At 43.3% G+C, this 22,806-nt stretch overlaps 1 protein-coding gene across 1 annotated transcript in view; it reads right to left on the bottom strand.

Moving 5' to 3' along the window:
• Window positions 1–22,806, bottom strand: part of LOC124775509 (histone-lysine N-methyltransferase SETD1B) — a 1,200,073-nt gene that overhangs the window by 206,885 nt on the left and 970,382 nt on the right. The window contains exon 12 of the mRNA XM_047250341.1: window positions 19,476–19,526. Within this exon, the coding sequence (XP_047106297.1) occupies window positions 19,476–19,526 (51 nt within the window). The remainder of the gene's footprint in view (window positions 1–19,475; window positions 19,527–22,806) is intronic.

Below are 22,806 nucleotides of genomic sequence, written 5' to 3'. Positions count from 1 at the left end.
TATGAAGACACTTCGCAGAAACCGCGACGCGCCATGAAGTCAAAACGCCCAAGAATGCTGCCGGAAGGAAGCATCCTGTTGCACGATAACGCCCGCTCCATACAGCCAATCGGACGAAAGCTAAGCTTCAGCGATTTGGTTGGGAAACAATGCAACATCCTTCACACAGGTCGGATCTGTCACCGTGTGACGTCCACGTCGTTGGCGACCTAGATGAAGACATGGGCAGATGTCGGTTTCAGTCGGACGAGAGAGCGGAAGAGTGGGTGCGGTTGTGGATTCCTCAGCGGCCGAACGCTTTCTGCGGAACAGAAAAGGAACTGATCGTCTCGTCTCCCAGTTGGATAAATGGTTTAACGACTGCGGCGATTGATGAGAGCCATTCCCTGGTTCCGTAGTGGTGGATGTCAGGTTTTCATTTGACTGCTCCTTTATTCACTATGGGAATAGCTTCGCGCCGGCCGGAGTGGCCGAGCGGTTCTAGGCGCTACAGTCTGGAACCGCGGACCGCAACGGTTGCAGTTTCGAATCCTGCCTCGGGCATGGATGTGTGTGATGTCCTTACGTTAGTTAGGTTTAGTAGTTCTAAGTTCTAGGGGACAGATGACCTCAGACGTTAAGTCCCATAGTGCTCAGAGCCATTTTTGAATAACTTCGCCATGGATACCACGCAGCAGTGCAGTGTACATATCTTGAATCAAAACAATCTTTTGTTTCGTAAATACTTTGTTACCTAAATTTTCGTTATTTCCACAGCACCACTTCGCATCTAGCTGCACACAAATGGTTCAAAGGGCTCTGAGCACTATGGGAGTTAACTTCTGAGGTCATCAGTCCCCTAGAACTTAGAACTACTTAAACCTAACTAACCTAAGGACATCACACACATCCATGCCCGAGGCAGGATTCGAACCTGCGACCGTAGCGGTCGCGCGGTTCCAGACTGTAGCGCCTAGAACCGCTCGGCCACCCCAGCCGGCTAGCTGCCCACACTTCAGATAATGTTCCTATACCATCAGTGTCGAATAACGAGGCTGAACTGACTCAAAAATTACTTAATGATACTATAAACCAAACTAAACTAAAAAAAAATCATCTGTTTGCTTATTACACTTACATAAATCGCCAAAATGAAGGAGCCCACATATATAAAGTCGAATATCGTGCGATAATTTGTTTTCTGCATTTGAAGGAGAACAACATTGCAACAATTCATGTTGTGCTCGTGGAAGCGTACGACAACAGGTGCACCATACCCGGACATTTCGTTAGGTAGGGCTAGTGCTTCCAGTGTGGTAAACAAGTCCGAATTATGAAGAGTGAGGTGGCAGACCATACCTCCGTGAAGAACCGAGTATTGCAAGAGAAGTGGGCGACCTAGTGCTCGAAGAGCGGTCTATAACAATCGAAACCATAGTGGAAAAAGTGGAAATCAGTCGCGGAGATTATTTTCGATCTGAAACGTTTCTTCAACAGCCAACATGTAGACTTCTGCAAACAATCTCTCCGACAAGTCATCCATGGCTGGGAAAATGTGTCGCATTGAAGGATGTATATATAGAAAAGGACTAACGATGTCACCAATTTTCTGATTTTTTGCATGTAATCGTTTCTCTACGTCGTCATAAGTCAAAGTCTGACTGCATTTTATTAGTTTCATAGCATTCACTCATCGTGCAATAAGTGTTTTTCCTGTTGAACCAAACTGACACCCCTGACGGATCAGCGTTGCAAGACGAAAACCGCACTACGATTTTTATAGCGTATGGGAGGAAGCAAACGATCTTTCTTTTGTCTCGCTTTCAACTCGGCACTGAAAATAAATTCGGCGCGAAATGGTTGCCTCGTTCGCCGCTGTTACGCCAGAAATTTATTTCACTCGGTGAAATTTTCGGTCTCGTTAAGACGTAGCCATTATTCGCCGTCGACTGAATGGCCCGCAGGGCAATATCTCGTTAACCGCGTCAAGAGCACACAGCGCAAAGTGTCAGCGCAGACCATTACTCGCGGGTTCGGAGAAGCCCGCCGCTCCTTTCCCTCGCTACAACGAAGACGGCACTGCGTCTCCTGCTATTCCATCAAAAGAATGTCGTTCCCAAGTCTTCCTCGCTCCGCGTTCCTTCCTCTCTTTTTGCTGCGTTGCGCGCCAATTATCCACAGGCCAGCACCTTCCAGTCGCACAACGACTTTCAAGGAAGACACTTCCTGAGATCTACCCTTCGTGTGTCTACGGAAGCTCCGCAGACGGAAAGTAAAATTCAGTGATTCAAGACACTATGAACACGACAGAGTTTAAATACTCTAGTGCATTAGTGAGCAGAAGACGAACACAATCGGGAGAAGAGCAAAAAGAACGGTAAAGAAACGAGAAACCGCTTTGAAGGAACGTCAGAGGAAGAAAGGAAAGATTAGAATATAACTTCCAGACAATGAAGAGGCCAGTAGAGACTGAACACAAGTTCAGACAAGGAACGAAGGGGAAAGAAACTAATCGTGTCACTTTCAAAGCGATTTGGGGTATCCACAGAAAAGCTAAATCTGGATGACAGGATGGAGATTTGAACGACAGTCCCTCTCTATTCTGAGTTCAGAGTCTTGATCACTGTGCCTGCTCACTCGGTAATGACCGTCAAGAGTCCGCCAGACACCGGAACTGTACTCTCTGGGTATCAAAGAATTCTCCGCTTCAAATAGCCACGTGATTCTAGTACAGGGTGTTAAAGTGATGATACTACAAACTTTCAGGAGTGATGGAGAAAGGTAAACGTACCAATCTGAGGTAACGGATCCTGGTCCGGAAACGAACGAGTCGAAATTATAAGCGAAAATTGTTATAAAACCTCTGACGGTAGATACTTGCACCAGAATTATTGTTGTAAAGATTGTATGGTATGCAACTTTCAGAGAAGAAAGATTTCCAGTAAAAATGGATTGTAAAATGCTTATCTCAAGACCTACGGGCACCTGTTCAGTAGAAGAGATGTGTTTGGCAGTAGCGAAGATGAGCAAGTCTCCATAGCTCTTTAGGTGTGCACTTCGGAGCCCATGCTCACTCGACGTCATTTTTCACACTACTACCTCTGCAAGTCTCTAGCAAACAATCTCAGTAACAACAGTACCGGTACTGTCAGAGGTATGAGAACGATTTTCGGTTCAACTTCTGATGCGGTCGTTTCCAGACCATGGTTCTTACCCCAGATCGATATACTTACCCTTCTGTACCATCCTCAAAAGTCTGTAACATCGTCACGGAGTTACCCTGTACAACGTAAGGCAATGTCGCGTCGTGTTTCTAAGTCTACTTGCACTGTTGAACGTAATGACGCGTTGGTCTACCTCGGAACGCAATTCACCAATGATTCTGCTTGGGATGGATTCAAAAACTCCTTGGTAGGATTCCGGAGGTATGTGGCACGTCATGCCTACGTACAAGTCACGCAATTCCCGCAAGTTCAAGGGCCGATGGTTTGTTGGAGCGGAGGTGGCACCTGGTAGCATCCGAGATATGTTCCATCGGCTTCAGATCAGAAGAATTTGGTGGCCAAGACATCAACGTGAATTCGCTGTCATGCTCGGAGAAGATATCAAGCATGAAAGGACGGTGCAGGGAGCAAAAGGTAATATTGACGTATCCACAGCTATCTCGGTGTCTTTGATTACTATCACAGATCCCATGCGGGCCCAGATGAATGTCCCCCATAGCATATTATTTACCCCATAGGTCTGCGTCCGTGGCGTGGTACGTGTTTCTTTATCCACTATGCAATGTCGATGATCCCTGGCCACTGCAATCGCAATTGACCACGTAGTTGTGTCAACTCGGGAACACGTAGTGGAGTCTGCTGCGGAGCGTCATGTTCGACAAGGTACGTTGCACAGTGGCTCCGAAATACTTGTACCTGCACCATGAATATAGTCTATTGTCAGATATGCTACGGATCACTGCCCATTCTGTTTTACAGAGCAGGCAAGACTCCGACCTCCACGTACTGTGTTGAGGCATGGACGTCCAACACCCAGTCGCCTACCTGTAGTCCACCATCACTGAATCACTTTTCATAGATGCTTACAGCACTAACAGGCGAACAGTTGTTTCCGAGATGATCGTTCCTAGACGTTGGGCCCTAACAATCTGGCGTATGTCAAGGTCCCTCGTGTCAATGGATTTAACTATACGCGCCCCTATCTTCACTATAATGATTCCTCCATTTGTTTCTGCTCCGCTTATACTGTCCTTGCCGCGTCCAGAAGGTCACCAGGCGGCATTCAGTTTCGCGGCGGGCTGTGGTCACAATATTTTGGATAGTTAGTGTGTATACTCTACAAGGCACAGTACAGCGCATGGGGGAGGGTACATCATATGAATATTATTGACTTTCTTTCTCTTTCCAGTCTCGTATTCAGCGTAGGAAAAATGGTTGTATGGTCCAGGACTCGCGTTGACGTCTCTTATCTTATTCTCATTAACCTTGCGCGAGATATACGGTGGTCGCAATCTTCTTCGAACATACTCCGTCCAAACTCCGCGCCATCCTCGGCCGATTGGCGTCGCTAGATGTGGATGTGGAGGGACATTTGATGGGCACACCGATTTCCCGGCCGTTGTCAGCATTCGAGACCGGAGCAACTACTTTTCAGTCAAGTAGCTCCTCAATTGACGCCACAAGGTCTGAGTGCACCCGCTTGCCAATAGCGCGCGGCAGACCCGGACTATCATCCATCCTAGTGCATACCAAGCCGACATCGCTTAACTCCGGTGGTCTGACGGGAACCGGTGTTACCACTGCAGCAAGGCCGTTGATCTCCTTCGAACAGGTTCTCTAAAATGAGATTTTCACTCTGCAACGGAGTGTGCATTGATATGAAACTTCCTGGCAGATCAAAACTGTGTGCCGGACCGAGGCTCGAACTCGGGACCTTTGCCTTTCGCGGGCAAGTGCTCTACCATCTGAGCTACCCAAGCACGACGCACGACCCGTCCTCACAGCTTTGTGAAGTTCGAGTCTCGGTCGGGCACACAGTTTTAATCTGCCAGGAAGTTTCATATCAGCGCACACGTCGCTGCAGAGTGAAAATCTGGTTCTGGAAACATCCCTCAGACTGTGGCTAAACCAAGTCTCCGCAATATCCTTTCTTCGAGGATTGCTAGTTCTGCAAGGTTCGCAGAAGAGCTTCTGTGAAGTTAGGAAAGCAGGAGACGAGATACTGGCAGAACTGAAGCTGTGAGGACGGGTCGTGTGTCGTGCTTCGGTAGCTCAGATGGTAGAGCACTTGCCCGCGAAAGGCAAAGGTCCCGAGTTTGAGTATCGGTCCGGCACACGGTTTTAATCGGGCAGGAAGTTTCAGGTTCTCTAAATTTCGCTAGAACCACATCGTCTTCCTCCCAAGCATTCCCATTTAAGTTCCTTGAAAAATTCTGCACTTTCACATAGGCTGTACCGATCTTTTACGACCCTAACAGTGCGCCTCTGAATGCATTCTATGTCAGTTGTCATGCCTGGCTGCTAAGGTCTTCAGACAGAGCAACAGTATTCTGGATTTGATCGCACTAGCGTCTCGTCTGCGATTTCATCTGAAATGCATTTCATTTTCTCAGTACCCTTCCAATAAATCTAATACATCCATTCGCCTTCCCAGATGTTGAGATATCTAATGTTTATCGACCCATCCCTATAGCTTCTTAGTATCACCCTCGAATATTTATACGACGCGACGTGCTCAAGATGTTGGTGCAATCGTATAGTATCGGGTTCTTTCTTTTTGGTATAGGCAACGTCTTACATTTATCCACATTTAAAAAAAGCTGCTGTTCATTACACCAAGTGCAAATCCTGTCAAAGTTCTTGTGCAATTCTGTACGGTTGTCCAACGGCCATACTTTTCTGTACATCGTCAGCAAACACATTCACAGTGCTACTGATTCTGTCTGAGACGTCGTTGATATGTACTGAATACATCAAAAATCCTATTATGCCTCCTTAGGATATGCCTGATGATACTTTCCTTTCTGCAAAACATTCACCGTCTCATGTCTGTACTTTGGTTTTGATTGGTTTGTACCCTGTCAGTCACGTTTACAACATGATACCATAAAGACGCCATTCGGATCTTGTTTGGTAGTATGGAAATTACAGGTAGCTCAAACTAGAAGAGACATAAAGAGCGGTGTGGGCAACACCGCAGTCAAGCATTTCAAGACATCATTGATGGGTCCGAGACCCAAGAAATGTGGCGTACGTGGTCGCTCAAGATTAGTTACACGACAGTAGAATAGATGCCAAGCCTTAAATCCACGAACGCAGCTACTGACGTCTGCAAGAAAACTGACAGTAGAACTTCAAGTTCCTCATGGATTTCACTTTCCCGCAAAACTATGTTAGGGACAGACCAGCACATCTGTATACGACACAAGCGGCACTGGGTGTAGCCCGCTCTCGTCACTGGAGACGCAGGACCATTTATTTGCAAGGGGATCAGCAACATGGAGCGTGAATCATGAACGAATGGATAAATGTGCCGTTCAGCGATGACTTCCGCTTCAGTTCTCAGATTGATTCTCGTTATACATTCATCTGACTGCAACTATAGCTAGAACGTTGTGCAAAGTGTATCGTTGGTCCTGGTTTAGGGAGCCACCATGTGACATGTGTGTAAGGAGAAACTACACGTGCCACCTTGCAGAGGTATGGTCGTCCAAAACTGTCTCCTCGTTGACTACACTGCTTATCCTTTACGAGCTGCTCAGCTGGCTGAATTACTGGTGGGCAGCACCATATGGAGTTAGGACCGAACGTCTGCATCAGAGGTAGCATGTCTGGTTGCATCTCAGAGACAAATTGCAGCCTTTGAGCATCCGTCTAGGACTCTCCTAGATGAAAATGATGAAAATTGTTTTAAAATAGTGCCACCTGAGATAGCATGTTCACGATAGTGCTGTGGCGCTGCCGTAAATGACCGATACTTTTTTTCTTTGTTATTATGTCTGTGTATTGGGTGGGCTGTCAGCGGAACAATTCTCCGCTCTTCAGCCAAGAGTCTCATAAGAAGAGAACAAGGGTGATAGAAAAATTAAAATATGAGGACTGTTTACATTTTAAGTTGAAAATATTAACAGCGGACAGCTAAAAGGACGAATAATATACACAATTTAAAAACACAGTTGCGATGAGGTGAAATAGTTCTATGAAAAAGCACTGGAGCACTACACTTTCACTTAACACCATAAGGACTAGCACTGGGTGAAAAAATATTCTGGGAGTAGAGAAAATATCTTCCGTAGAAGTTCGAGGGGGTCTCTTAGGTGGGGAGACATTGGAGATGATAGGTAGGAAGTGAAGCAGATAGCGGGCAATATAGATATTGGGAAGGACACAGAGTAAGGAGGAATAACGGGGTGTGGGGAGGGTAGCGGCAAAAGAAGATAGGGTTACACGTGGGTGAACAGGGAAAAGGAGATAGGAAACCTCGTGTGGAGTGGGTTAGGTGGGGAAGGGTTGAAGTTGCTAGGAGGGATAAATATCAGGGCGGTTCTCTTTGTCTGGGAGAGTTGGTGGAAGTTGCGTTGGGATAGAATATGGAGTGTGTGGAGGTGTACGGACGGGGGAATGTGTTTGTGAAGGCAGAGCAGCAGACCAGCGTTGGTGATCAGAGGGGAGACAATGTGGTTATTGGACACTAATTTGTGGACAGTACAGGAGATGTGCTGATGTTCGATGTGGGCGAGGAGGGTGGGAATTTGATGAGATGGTAGAGGATCCAGGTGGCCGATACGTAACTGCAAGTGGTAGCTGTCTGTAAAAAAAAATTGCAGGTCATATTTGGTAGCGTCATAGCACATATACTATTCAACGTCAGGAAGCTCTCTTATGTGTAACTAAAATGCTGTGTGTCTTTAAATTTATCTTTGCCTAAGGGTGGCATTAACTTTTACGTATAGTATAAAAAAATTTGTATAAATTTTGTGATAGATAACGTTAGTTCCACTCGCAATTATGTATCGGCCTTTTACGGCAGCGCCACAGCACTTGCGCCATCTAGCACTAGCGTCGACAAGCTCTCTCATGTGGGACTATCTGCCAACCACATCACTCAGCTGTATGCAGCACACATGTTAATTCATAAAGTTACTTGCTGAGTGGACTAGTAAACTTTATGTTTATTTCGACGTTAATTGTATTTCATTGTTATCAAAGTTGTATATTCATTCTATACTGCGTGATGCATATTTTGTTTTGGATGTCTTTGTTGTTAAAAAAAAAAAAAGGTTCAAATGGCTCTGAGCACTATGAGACTTAACATCTGAGGTCATCAGTCCCCTAGAACTACTTAAACCTAACTAACCTAAGGACATCACACACATCCATGCCCAGGCAGGGTTCGAACCTGCGACCATAGCGGTAGCACGGTTCCAGACTGAAGGGTCTAGAACCGCTCGACCATACTGGCCGGCCTTTGTTGTTCAGTCATGCTTTAGCATAGGTCATCTTTTAGCACATTTGTGTAAATTTGCAAGGTTATAAAAAAAAACTTTTTTCTGGGGCTAATTTGTCACCAGGTCATCTGAAGAGAGGCAGAGCCCGAAACGCATAATTAATAATAAATGTGTTCAAAAACATCTGGGATCTACTGGCAGTAGAGTTCCTAAATCATTTTATGGAGACTATACGACATAGCGAAAACAGCGCATGCCAGCTAGAGGCGAGAAGACTATTTCTCCTACTAACTCCTTTTGATGCTGAAAGCGAATTTTGTCATTTCCTATATACAAGTGTTGGATGCTGCTAAATGTCTTATGATTGGGCCTAATCTTGATTATTAACTCGTTCAGTACCCCTTTCATCCTTATATAGCTAAATCCGAACACGCTCCCCGTACCCCCTCCTCTAAACAGGCTGTATTTCAAAATGAATCTATTACTCTGTGTGAGAGTGCATGCTGCCATCCTGACATATCATTACAGGGGTCGAGTTGACACTAGACTTTTGTATTTCGTGGAGAATGCTCTGACTGTGTGAAGAGAATCCGGCCAAGACTCGTCCTTTTACTTCATTCTGGAAGGATCAGTTACATCAGTTTTGCTGCCACACTCTTAAATCCGTACAATAACGGTTGTACTGGAGCCGGCATTATGTAATATAAAAGCCATTTCACAAATACGCACAGTCCACACACAATACTTGTGGAACATGCTAATTTATTACTAATGAGAAACTGTGTTTACGTACTGTTTAAAAGTTGCTTTACCCAGGGGTTCGACTGTGCAGGGTAACTGAAGCACAGATAACTACTTCATACAAGACTGTTACTGATGTTATCGTTTAAAGCGCAGGTTGCTCCATTCACCGGAACGAAAATCGTTAATTTGTAACCAACAACAACTTTATAAAATGCTATCATGTTGCTTAAAAGTCTCTTAGTGCACTGAGACTTAGTCGCGCCATTAATGTACGGTATTGCAGTTGTTACGCAAAAATGTAATAGCGGGTGTGTGGAGTATGGCCACGTACAGACTCAATGGTCGGCCGAAGTGACCCAATATTGAACGGCAAAACTGATATCGCAATAGGTAAACAAACTATAGATTTCTGTTAACTGGAAGAAAAGATTATAAAGCTGATCTACAGTTGTCCGAACTGTTCTTGGATATCTGTTAGCTGTAGATTGCGCAGTTCATTAACAGTTTGCTTAGCCGTAGCGATACTTTTATTGCAAAGATAGTCAGCAGTCTTCTTGTGAAGCATTACAACAGAATTGTCGTAAATCACTCTAAATATTTCGATAACCTGTCTTCGAAGGAAAGCGGAGAGCATACATTTGTTTCGGAGGCTTATGTAGTTACGGCTACGTCCATAAAATTATATAAATTAGTTCAGTAACCAGGAAATTTAGAAATACGATATAAGAAAGCAGTCAAACGCTACTAGTTCTGTAGGAACACATGGCCAGTCATCATATGAGATACTCAGCACAAACACGAATGGAAACGTAGAATCACGCTTCATGCTAGTTTCCTAATTAGGACCTCTTCTGCCTGTCAGAAAACAGTGACATGTAAAGCTGACAGCATCTACATATTCAGCACACTCTTCCCTATTGCGATTTCCGTTCCTCTGGGTAAGTGACGTTGATTTAGTCCGGAGTCAAACTGCTTTATTTAACAACAGTACAAATGGCTAACCTCTGATTAGTTACACTGTAATTGTAAACACTGTAAGAGTTCATGTACTGTTACATAATTACCACCTCCCTTTTAAGACAGCAGTCTGCAGCGGCGATAAAACGACTTGCCCTTACATCTTGCGCTTTGAAGTGCTGCCAAGAAAATAATTATCACACGCCAGTGCAGCTGTCGCACTCTGACTGGAGAATAAATGTACTCTGCCCTCTCTCTTGCTCTGTCTACACTGAGTGAGCATGCACATTGTGGAACGGGGGGAGGAGCGGGGGAGGGGGGGGGAGGGGAGAGAGACAAGACAACTTTAGAGGATGATGGGGAGCAGTTTGCTGTCGGTGTTGCGGGCCCATCTAAGTTTCTCAATCTCGGCTTATTCATTGACTGTTCTTATCCATGTATGCTAAAGGTACTAATCCATTTTATACATTATGAATCACCAAAAACTTGCACCGCAAGTATTTTGATAGTGGAATGCGACACTGATATGCGACTTTCACAGACTGTAATCGTACGCAGGGGCCTGTCTAAACAGCCCATACACAGAGAGTTACGAGTTTAAAATGCGTAATTATTTTAAAAAGGTGCAAATATTCCAATGGAATAAAGTGGCTGTTGACAGTACCACAGTTAGAACGTCAATGGTGTTTATTGCAGGGGTGCAGTGCAGGTAGTTAACGAGATATCGAAATTCGAAAGTTGTAAAAATCGACAGTTGTTAGTTACATGTTGTAGCACAAACGAAAGTGAATTTCACGTGGCTGCGTATATGCAGCCTTTACAGATGTTAATAAGTCCCCGGGATGTGTCGTGTTGTTTAATGGGACATTATACGTAAACTGAAAGTGGGGGAGGTAGAAAGGAAAGGAAAGGGATCACTGATGTCAGATGCATCGGGACATTACGCGGAATCAGCGGCGACGAGTGAGAAAGTGCACCAGACAGGGATTCAAACCCGGGATCTCCTACTTACTTGGCAGGTGCGTTAACCAGTGCGCCATCCGGGACACAGTGTTATCGCTACTGTGCGGACTACCTCGCCATGCCTCACGGCCCTACCCACATTCCCATCGAGCGCCACCTATCCGTAGTCGTTGTCCATTTCCTCCATGCTTGCTACTCTGAGATTCACGCAGGAGGTCGGACGTACTCGAGCATCCGCACTGAAGAAGGTGGAACAATTGCCCATCTAGGCGAAAGAATTATATGAACGCGTGGCGTCATATCTGCGGTGCAAGCGTTTGGTGATTCACCCTATATACATGCCTGGTAGATTACTTATTCGGAAACGCGAACCCCCCAGGTTAGCCGAGAGCACTAATTCGCTGCTTCCTGGGCTCGGGTCGGCCCCGGATCGAATCCGCCCGGCGGATTACCGACGGCGGCCGGTGTGTCGGCCAGCCTGGATGTGGTTTTTAGGCGGTTTTCCACATCCCACTAGGTGAATACCGGGCTGGTCCCCACGTTCCGCCTCAGTTACACGACTCGCAGACATTTGAACACGTTCGCACTATTCCATGGATTACACTAGACGCAGACAGCTGGGGTACACTAATTCCGTCCTAGGGGGTACGGGGTGACGGCAGGAAGGCATCCAGCCACCCCTTAAAAACTAACCTTGCCAAATCCGTTCCTAACCGTGCCGGCCCTGCGGAACCGCGGGACAAGGCACCAGAAAATGAAAGAAAGGAAACGCGAGTCGCACAAGGTTTAGCTCGTAAACCAACACATTTGTAAAAGGGCATTGATTTCATTGTTTTTCCTTCCATTACGAACTCTTTATCGGTCAGTATCTATTCTTATTTCCTTGTTTCCTTTGCTGATTTTCAGCAGCCCAGTCGGTAAATCACTTGAAAAACAATGTAATGAGGCTATTGATGGAGTTCCTAAGATGAAGCTCAGTGCTGCACAAGATTGGTTTTCACCGAAAGGTCTCCTTTTCTCGTGCTATGAAGCTACCAACGGTGACATTGCAAACATATATATTGCTAATAGTCGCCAGATTTCTCAGGATCAGATGCGGAGTCTCCTGTGGCGTACTTACCCTATTATCGCAGTAATTTTGCTTTCTATAACCAGCATCGTTTTCAGTGACCGAGGTTACTGAATCGCAGTGACGAGGTAGCTTTCGACGCTTATGTGGCTGTCTGAAGGCTGTATAGTGTCCCTTTTGAAATATTCAAGCCGCTATATTTGATTCAAATGGTTCAAATGGCTCTGAGCACTATGGGACTTAACATCTTAGGTCATTAGTCCCCTAGAACTTAGAACTACTTAAACCTAACTAACCTCAGGACATCACACACATCCATGCCCGAGGCAGGATTCGAACCTGCGACCGCAGCGGTCGCTCGGCTCCAGACTGTAGCGCCTAGAACCGCACGGCCACTGCGGCCGGCGCGCTATATTTGAGGTAAATATTAAAAGGACTCTGAATACTATTGTATGGACATAAACGACAATTATGAAAATGTATTAAATTAACTTCAAAGAAAGACTATATCGATTGCAATGTTATAAAAAGACATTATTTATATTAGATGAGATAGTAGTGCATAACGTTCTCGAAACTAACATTATTATCTTTGTCATTATATATAAGAGAAAAAATATATTTAAAATCACTTCGAGTCAGATCATTTCTTCCGCTGTATGTAAGGTACGCTTGCGGTAGCTTTTGTTCTTTTTGTTCTCGTACGTAGCGAATAATTCAAGTGTGTATTCTGTGCTTTGTGGAAGTATATTTACAAAAAGTGAGGGAATTGTGTTGCTTAAAGAGCCTATGCAAACAATTCTTCCTGAATGAATAATTGCAAGAAGTTATGTAGCATTCTTTGTCTCAGCGAAGGGAGCAGCGGTGGTCTTTGACTGGTAACAAGTGGCCGCCATTACGCGGCGTATTTAAATTTATTTTTCTGTGTAACATATCACCACAGCCGGAGCAGAAAGAATCAATTCAAGTTATTCAATTAACTAAAGTGCAAAGCTTCACTAATTTTATTTCGTCAAAAAATGCATACTTTCAAAGATATGATTTATTCTAGGTCAGTGAACTTAGCTTGCATTACATTTCGCCGAAAGCGTTTGAAATAATTTGTAGGGAACCTGGCGCTCATTTGAAACATAATTTAATATTTATCTTTGGCCACCTAAAAATCAATATATTTATATATTTCTCATATTATCCCTTTCTTGTGTTTCACTTAATAATAATAATAATAATAATAATAATTAATAACCACAGAAAGGAAAGGATAATATAGCTGATGAGAGAAAACGAAGGAGAAATGGGTTTAACGTCCTGTCGAGAACGAGACTACCTCCACTAGCTCAAACTGGACAAAGTTCGGACATTTTGAACTGCGTCCTTTTCAAAGGGATCAGCCCAGCTTTCGTTTTAATTGATTTACGAGAAATTTAAATGTGGAAAGTCGTATGGGGATTTGAGCCCTGCTCCTTCAGAACGGGAGTCCATGAGCCAGTTTCCTGATAACTCTTCCCCTTCGTACTGTCTTGAAAATGAGAGAACCTGACAGAGTTGATGATGATTTTTACTCCAAATGGGGAGTCAAGCCTGGAAAGGCCTGACGTTGCTACTCTGGCTGAGTAGGCCTCCGTACTCAGCCGTAAAAATGCAATATTAAAATCTACCCTTATAGTCTGATCTGATTAGTTACACATATGATGTACTGTTCAAATCTCGAGAAGGAGAATAGCTAACGTCATAGGTAACATTAGTGCCCGCCGATTCAGTGGATGAACACCGATCCAAGTCAGCAATGCGATATAAAAATTTCATTTTGTGTCTCTTGTAACCACTCGTAGTACCATTGGGGCTTGTTATTTGTTCCGAAGACGAATGTAGTAGCATGTTGTTGGTGCACGCAGACTCCCCAAAAAGTGAAATCGAGGCTCTATTACTTATAGATTTTCATTTCAGAGAGAAATATTGTGGTTTTATAGTAGTTACAGCACGTCACCGGAAGTCTAAATCGGTCACACCAAAGACTTCAGATCTAGATAGAAAATTTATTAGTAACACACTATATGATCACTGTTTTCTTCACTTCCCATTATGTCTAAATCGTACATAACTGCTTAGTTATATAAGTATGTGCCGATAATGTTTCTCATGTCCTACCTTTGAGTAACAAATAAGAACTATCGAAAAGAAGTAAGCGGAAACGCAGACAAATGAAAAGATCTGGCATGATAAAAGTAGATACGAAGTCGCAAAAAGCGGACTTCTGAGCTTCACTCTCGGTCCAATTTCAACGTAGTTAAGTTGTAGAGTGGAAGGTCTTTTCTGCAGTCAACTGTTGGCCTTTGGCCAAGCTGTTGTACCAGTAGGTTTTGGTTTTCACACGAGAAATAAGAGCGTCTGGGGTATGTAAATGGACAGAATGGCTGACTGGAAGATGGATGTGGACTGGCATTAAGACTAGGCCAAAATTAATGTAGCTGAGGTTTCCCTGAGACTTGATCAACTATTTGGATTAGCGTCTATACAGGACAAAGCTCCACGTCTCATCAACCTGGGTGACTACGATCAGGGGAGGGCAACGGCGATACTGCTATACTCCGAGTCACGAACGCTGGCGATTGACCTTAGGCTTGTTCTGCGTACCTGCATCACGGATTCTCCGATAGCCAATTAGCGTTCAGCAGTATTCTGAGCGCTCTGCTACGAATATCATAGCCTGTGCGAGCATAAAACGTAATCGTTGCGAGTTATTTAGTATACACAGCACTAGAATTCCCTTCCTTGCATCGACCTGCACAAACCGTCTTCTTTAGTGAGTCGGACAATAGTCCACACGGTCCTGGTCGGCTGTATTTGCCGTTGACACACCTCACCACTGCGCGAGTCCCTCCTAGCTTTCTGATGAGGTAACATGCACTTGATGAATGAATTAGACGGAAGTTTCCCATTATTTTTACTTTCTTATTTTCTGATTTATTTAATCTGTCAAGGTTCTTTCTTATATCTAACTAGGCATTATATACATTTTACACGATATTCATTACGATAACCATGTTACGAATTACTGTGTTACGAATGCAATGGTACACGGCTAAACGGTGGTACTTCCTGTTAACAGTATCTCTCACTGTACTATGATGGGTGCGTTACAGATCCAGGGAGATACTGCAAGCCTGCATCATCTTGATCTACGTTTCCAGGGCACAATCTTGGGAGTTACGTCCTCATTATCTCAGTGAGACAGATATGTCATTTGGAAACAAATCCCACAAGTTATGAGAAATATAAGATGTCGTGAAACAAGTATGATGTAATAAGATAAGCGAAGCTGAAACGTAGTTACAGAATTGCATCTATCGCAGTACGGCTGTTCGAAGAGTAGCTTTTAATTGGGAAACGTCACCGACGCGCAGCTGAAGTACCTATGATTGATAAGCGGCTGTATGAAAGCTGACAGCCGGCTAAACGGAAACACAGGACAAGAGCAGCTAGTCAGACAGCCATAGCAGCAAGTTGGAGACAATTCTAGAATACCTGATCCTCGTTAGAAGTGTGACACTACACGTGGATGTGTTCACAGCGAGTGAAGAAATATGTAGTAGTGTGATGTCGTAGTAAATGTAAACAACATGAATCACTGACTGTGGCAGCGATATGTCTGGCAAGCAGATTGAAGTAATTACTTTATTGGTTGTCTGAGACCAATAGGAAATGAGTTAAGTGGCAATGATTACTCGACAGCTGTTTTTGTCGTGTTTCCACTGCAAACGACTACTTGTACGCTGCCAGTTCTCCAACATAATTTGCGGTTCTAATTTCTGACTCGCCCGAATGCTATCGTTTTCGGCGTCAGCAGTAGCTTAGTGCGCCAAAGCCGTTTGACAACAACAACAAAAACTGTTAGGCAATTCATGAACAAATCTGAAATTGTTCTACCATTTGCAACGGAAGAAAGCTTCAGTATAATAATTATAAAAGTTTTATTCTGCATTTTACTTTGTTTAGTTTCCTCTTTTCATTCTCTACTGGCGTTCCTTGTTCCCGATTCTGACACCTTAATGATTGTGATGGTGCCAAGCTCAGTGCGTGTCGCATCTTACAGAGCATTGCCCACTTTCTCACTCTTTCACAGAAAATGTCGTAACCAGTTACTTTAGATAATCGTGAAGCAGTTGCTCGTTCAACACTGAACTCCTATTCGATAGGCCACCAATCTTCCCTCTGGTTTTCACGGTCATTCACAGTTCAGCGTCGGGGGACGGGGTGTGCTATTTTCTAGGAGGAATCCGGTAAGGCCTTAATGATGCTTTATTGAAGAAACTAAATCCATGTTTTCAAAGTAAATCATCTTACTATCGCTTTTTTGTTACACACTAATATTTATAAGGTAACCAATAATTAACCACCCAAAATTATCACATTCAAGCATTAGCGCATGTTGAGAAAAGATGGGGGTCACAGCTTGTGAAACTAATGTAGAAGCAAGATTGATGCGATTGCAGTCTTTCTCGGCGTATTCCACTGATGAATTCTTCTCGTGTTATCAGCCGATTGGTTGATGATGGGTACGAAACTCATTGAGACGTTGCGACAAGACGACGCCACCACTCGGCTGATAACCCGAGAAGAATTCATCAACAGAAACAAGATTATTTGAAATTCTTGAGTACGTGCAGTGATTTGGTTGGGTTATCGCCTGGTTTGTCGCTCACTGTTTCTCCATTCAGGTGTTCGCCCACCGACGAAGTCAAAATAACAGAACGAATTTCCAAACTGACGTTCATTACTGATTTCTTTGGGGAAATAAGTAGCCTTTATCTCGGTTTACAAGGAAATATGGTGAAAATTTAGAAACTACTAAAATATCTGCACAGGCGGATTTCAAGTAGCTTAATAACTGTAAAGCTGCTTCCGACACTATGGTCACACAAATGATGTATTTTAGTGGAATATTTGTGGCGGGTGTCCATTACTATCGTAAAAATCTTTGTGAATACCAGTTTCATTCTTCACAATTTAAAGATGTTAACTGGGTTTTAGGCTGTGCTAGAAATGGAAAAAAAGCGAGGAACTGAATGAACTTAGCACGTGATTTATGATGTGAATTCTCCAAGACAAAACCGAAATAAAACAAATAACGTTAGAAATAAGCGTCAATAAAAACACCTACAAGAACGCGTGAGATTTACTTGTTTTAATGTTATTCAGTATCACTTTCCTTTCGTCATATTAAGAAATTAAAGCAGTCTAAGGTTTAGTTAGATGCTAGTGTTTGTTGGGAGGTAATGACTGATGTCTGATCTCAGGGTTATTGGTCTACGAAAGATTGGAACCACTGCTCAAGATGGATATTGTACTGCATTTCTTCGACTATGTAAGTAAGAACGTTCCAGTCACTGTGTGTCAATTGACAGCGCATAGGAAAACAACAGAAAAGAAGTGAAATATACGTTGTGGTATAAAAACCTACGTAAGAGTCGACGTTAGTATTGCTACTCACGCAGCCACTGGAAAGAGTCCACATCTAATAATGAAATGTCGCAAATCACATATTTCTCGAAGTTTGTTGACTGAAAACAGTAGAGGGTGTTTCTACGTCTCGTAATTTCTCAAGACGCCATATCCGATCATGTGTATGCAAAACATATTAGAAATAAAAATAAATTTTCTCTGTAAATTGAACTAAATGAAACGAACTGTGTAAATGAAGCAGAACGCAGCTACGTTAACGTTAACTACTCTTTGATCAAGCAGCACCTTTTGACGAACAGGGTACTAACGGACTGTCTGTAACCTTCAAGTAACTCGCCTCAGAAGTATCCAGAAGTGTCACACCGAACGCTTCGGTCAAGGAACATATAATTACTGTGTCACTTTCGTACAGCATTTGCTCAGATCATGTTGCTGAATTCCCTCATATAATATCTCTGAGGCCGTTCTCACAGCGACTGCTGTTGAAAGGGTCGTACAGACGAAGAAAATCGAAGGAAGACATCCCTTTCAGAGACCTGGGCTAAGCTTCAGACGAAAAGCCGCGGCGAAATGCACCAGTTAAAGTCTATCGGTCTGGTGAGTACGACACATATTTTTCTGTATGGGAGTCGTCTAGCAGTACGATCCAAACGCTGGGATCAGACCTGGCGGATTTCAGAACGTTTCTTTTCCATTCCACCTACCTTAATTCAGCTCTTGCAGACCAATGTCGCGACCGATACTTTCATCAAACATGTAATGGGTCGATCAAATGATTCAGGTATCAGCAGTCACTTAACTTAAAGAAAATGTCTTCGTTGTACAGCATTATCTCAATGATCCATGTTTTACGAGAGCGTGCTGAAAAGTAATGCCTTTGAATTTCTTATGTGATAACTCTTAAAGCTTTTTAAATAGAACAAACATTATTGACATTGTACTCCTGACGACGAACACACTTACCCCAACGAGATATCAATTTATTGATACCGTCACTGTAGAATGTTTGACTTTGTTGACGGAGCCACAACCACGCCTCTGCTTGCATTGCATGAATAACGTATGCATGTTTAACCTGCACACATGCAAGCAAGGAATGCTCCACAGATAAGCATCAGCGTCTGCTTCCACCGCTTCGGGACTATCAAAATGTCCTCGAATGCATTATTTAAATTTTGGAAACAGAAAAAAATCGGATGGAGGCAAGTCGGGACTGTATAGAGCACAGTCGATGACAGTGACCCCAAGGCGTCGGGTTGTTGATGTCGCAGCGCTCGTATGGTGTCTGGTATTGTCATAGTGAAGCAGAGGGCGCTCCTAATGTGGACAAACTCTTCAAATTCGAAAAACTGTTACAGCGTGCTGTTCCTCACGCACCGACACAGTAGCGTTACACACCGCCATGTTACACGCTACAATTCGGAGCACTATAGTGGTAGAGAGCTGCAGATATCTAGACATGAATAATAAACATGTAGAATGTTAATAACGTATGTTTTATTTTAAAAACTTTAAAAGTTTTCGTATGTAAAATTTGGAGGATTTACTTTTCAGCACGCCCTCACATTACTTCTGAAATATGACTGTGCTGAAATAAATTTACATAAAACTTGTCGTGAAGGAGTGAGAAACAGCCCATTCAGGTCACAAATGTTATTAAATTACCTGGTATTTCTGTTTTTCTTGTTAAACGTTATGGGAGGGAGTGCTTTTCTAGAAACGGTGACAACATGTTGGTACGGAACTGCGTTCTAGTGTTAAGGAACACTGAGTTGAGTATTCGATCTTCGTGCGGTGAATTTGTTTTAAAACTATATAATAATATTATTTAGTGAAAATTATGCTTACCAAGACCTGTCGGCGATAGTTGTTCCTTCTTGGATTCTTTGCTGCTGCTTCCTGCAACAAAAGAGAGTCCAGTTTTACTGTCATGCGTCAGAATTAGAGCGATCACAAACGAGGATATCTGTTTTATTTACTCGCTAGTTTACAAATATTTGAACGGGAGTTTTAATGGAGAAGGATAGTGGTGTTCGCTAGCGTTCCACTTCAATAACGGCTCTGTACCTTTGCAGCCTGTGATTTCATCGGCCTGAAGAAAGCTATTTGTGACAATTGTTTTCCAGCAGAGAGGTGATTTGCGACTAGAGATGACTTACGATGGCTTATATCTTGTTTTACAACATGAACAATGTTGTAGCGGTTACAGAGATCATTTCGAAGTATCCACGTGACTCTGCAGTAACAGTTTTCAACGGTTCCTGTCCATTCCTACCTGGATGCATTTAATAGAAGCTGAGACACAGCTAACACAGAGATTCCCAGTACACACTTCTTGTGTGGTATTTAAAGGTTTCAAAAATCACAGCCGGTCTTACAAGCAATACCTCAAACTACCAGGATGACGTGTAAACTTAGCTGTAACAGGGTCATCCAGAACGTGCCTAAGCAATCCTTCCGTTGTGTTGTCGATCTTACCAAAAACCTTCCACTTACTAACCTATGAGATTATGGTTCAAATGGCTCTGAGCACTATGGAACTTAACTTCTGAGGCCATCAGTCCCCTAGAACTTAGAACTACTTAAACCTAACTAACCTAAGGACATCACTCACATCCATGCCCGAAGCAGGATTCGAACCTGCGACCGTAGCGGTCGTGCGGTTCCAGACTGAAGCACCTAGCACCGCTCGGCCACTACGGCCGGCTATGAGATTATATTTAGCTGTTACCAATTCAAAACTGTAATTCAAAAGGAGAAAATCAAAGAAAAAAACGTTTGACTTTACGATTTATTAAATTGCAAAATATGTCACAAAATTTCACGAAATAACGAACTGTGTATAAACGTGGAGACCACTAACATGGCTATGCGTTCTAACCCACAGTGCTTCAATTACCGTGGCTGCAATGCAGGCGAGACGGCCCCTGGCCTACCTGTTTTTCTGTTTTTAGCCAGCTTATCGCTTTACTGAGGGCTCCTGTAGCTTTGAGTGCAATCCGGTCCTCGACGTAGCTCCGTTACCAGCTGAGTCACCGAGTCGAGCTGTGTTACATAAATTTTGTTACGCCATCAATGTTATCTCCGCCAGCAGACGTTAATCGTCGCAAATTATCGCACTTCGTAAGCAGCTTTGGCGAGTTTACACTTCCACAATCAGCGTTAATGAACTAGGAACCCAATGTTGTGATGAATCCACTTCCCCGCGCGACTGCTACGGTCGCAGGTTCGAATCCTGCCTCGGGCATGGATGTGTGTGATGTCCTTAGGTTAGTTAGGTTTAAGTAGTTCTAAGTTCTAGGGGACTGATGACCTCCGATGTTAAGTCCCATAGTGCTCAGAGCCATTTGAACCGTTTGAACCAATCCACTTCCTCCCAGAAATTTGTTATGGTAAAGATAACACTTTCTTGAAGGGAAAATAAGTTACCTTAGAGCGACCGACAAGAGCAAATCTGGCGACTATTTGGACAAACAAGTTTCAAGCCCACTGTCGTATACATGAGGTATAAGAACCTAAGAAGGATTATGTATGTCAATAAAAACCGATAACAGACTGCTATTTGGAAAATATTAAAAAGCATTTCGCCTCCAGACTGAATATACCACTTATTTAGTATTTATGTTAATATTGCACTGAACATGACGAATGTTTTACTGCAGGATATAAGTAAGTACATACCATCTACACGAGTCAGAGCGATGGGCAATGGACAGTGCAAAAGGTATAATTTATGACATCCGGGCGCCTTGATGATCCATTTTAATGCAATTTATTTGAACGACCATCCTGCTCGTCTTCGTCGGATGTTAGGAGAGACTCTTATGTGTGTCGAAGCATCGACAATAGCTTGAAACGAGAAAGAAGGGACCAGTGGTCAAAAATATGTACATTGCAATGGACGCATTGGCTCGATTGGCAGCCCGAAAATATATACGCTCTGTCATTTAAGGAGAGGTTCTGGTCGAGACAGGTGAAAAATTTGATGTTTTTGACATAATTTGCATCCCTTAAGTACACAGATTATGCCTGCAAAATGATCTTTTTAATTGTGAAAGTACTGTAGAAGTTACAGTATGTCGAATGTAGCTGTGCGCCGACCGAAATATGGGAAGCTGTGGACGCTCGATGAACTAGCACAAGAAACGATTCAACTGGTACACGAATTTTTGGCAAATAAAGATTTGACAAACTGCCTATTGGCTTCCGTCTCGGGTTCTTCGGCCGACGTTCATCTGATGATTTTACTGACGTTTCGCCAGCACGAGTGGCTGGCAATGTCAAAGCTTCACTCTCCATTGCCTGTGGTGAAGCTTTGACAATGCCAGCCACTCGTGCTGGCGAAACGTCAGTAAAATCATCAGATGAACGTCGGCCGAAGAACCCGAGACAGAAGGCAGTAGGCAGTTTGTCAACAAATGGCCACGAAAGTCTTAACAATTTTGTAATAAATATTTGTTTAAAAGATGAAACGGGCAACGAGAGCTTCAACGTGTGTAGCTGAAAACTGGTACCGAAACATCTTCATTGTGAGACAGAAACTGTCGAAATGGCAGCATATATAGCTGCAGGTATTTTCAGCGAAGGTTATTCAAATGTTCCGAAGACCATGAACGTGTAAGGAATCGTTATAAGGGCGAACAGCAAAAAATTCGCGGAGTTATCTGACAGGAAACGCGTGGCCGCCGCGGAGCAAGCAATGTCGCATTTTGTTAAAAGAGCACGGATTGAAAAAACACGGCGCCAGATTAAGAACCAGTGTATGTTTGAGGAAGAAGACGGATGCCTACATGTTCCTAGCATTGCAGAGTAGCCGTAAGTTTTGAAACAACGTCTTTTTTTACTACTGCAAATTTTAAATACGTTTCTCTCGAAACAACATTTTTCACCACACGAAGCGCTCTAGAGGCTCGACAGACGAATAGATATATTTGATTTTTTTTTAAATGATAGATAATTAAATTTTGTTGGCTCTTAGCGAGAGCTTTTCTTAGTATCCGAATTTTAAATATTTTTTTAAACATATGAACTTGGAAAAACATACCAAGAAATTGATATGTTTTTGAAATAGTTGTCATTTTTATTTCGAGATATTTTTCCAAACCCCATTGTGACGGTCCGTTAAAATCGTTCTAATCTGAGAATTGCCTTTTTTATCGGTTTCAGAGATAGGTACGAG

Source organism: Schistocerca piceifrons, chromosome 2 (genome assembly GCF_021461385.2).
Source record: "Schistocerca piceifrons isolate TAMUIC-IGC-003096 chromosome 2, iqSchPice1.1, whole genome shotgun sequence".
NCBI lineage: Eukaryota > Metazoa > Arthropoda > Insecta > Orthoptera > Acrididae > Schistocerca > Schistocerca piceifrons.
Note: the sequence above shows the minus strand (reverse complement) of the source record. Positions and strands in the feature narration are given on the sequence as shown.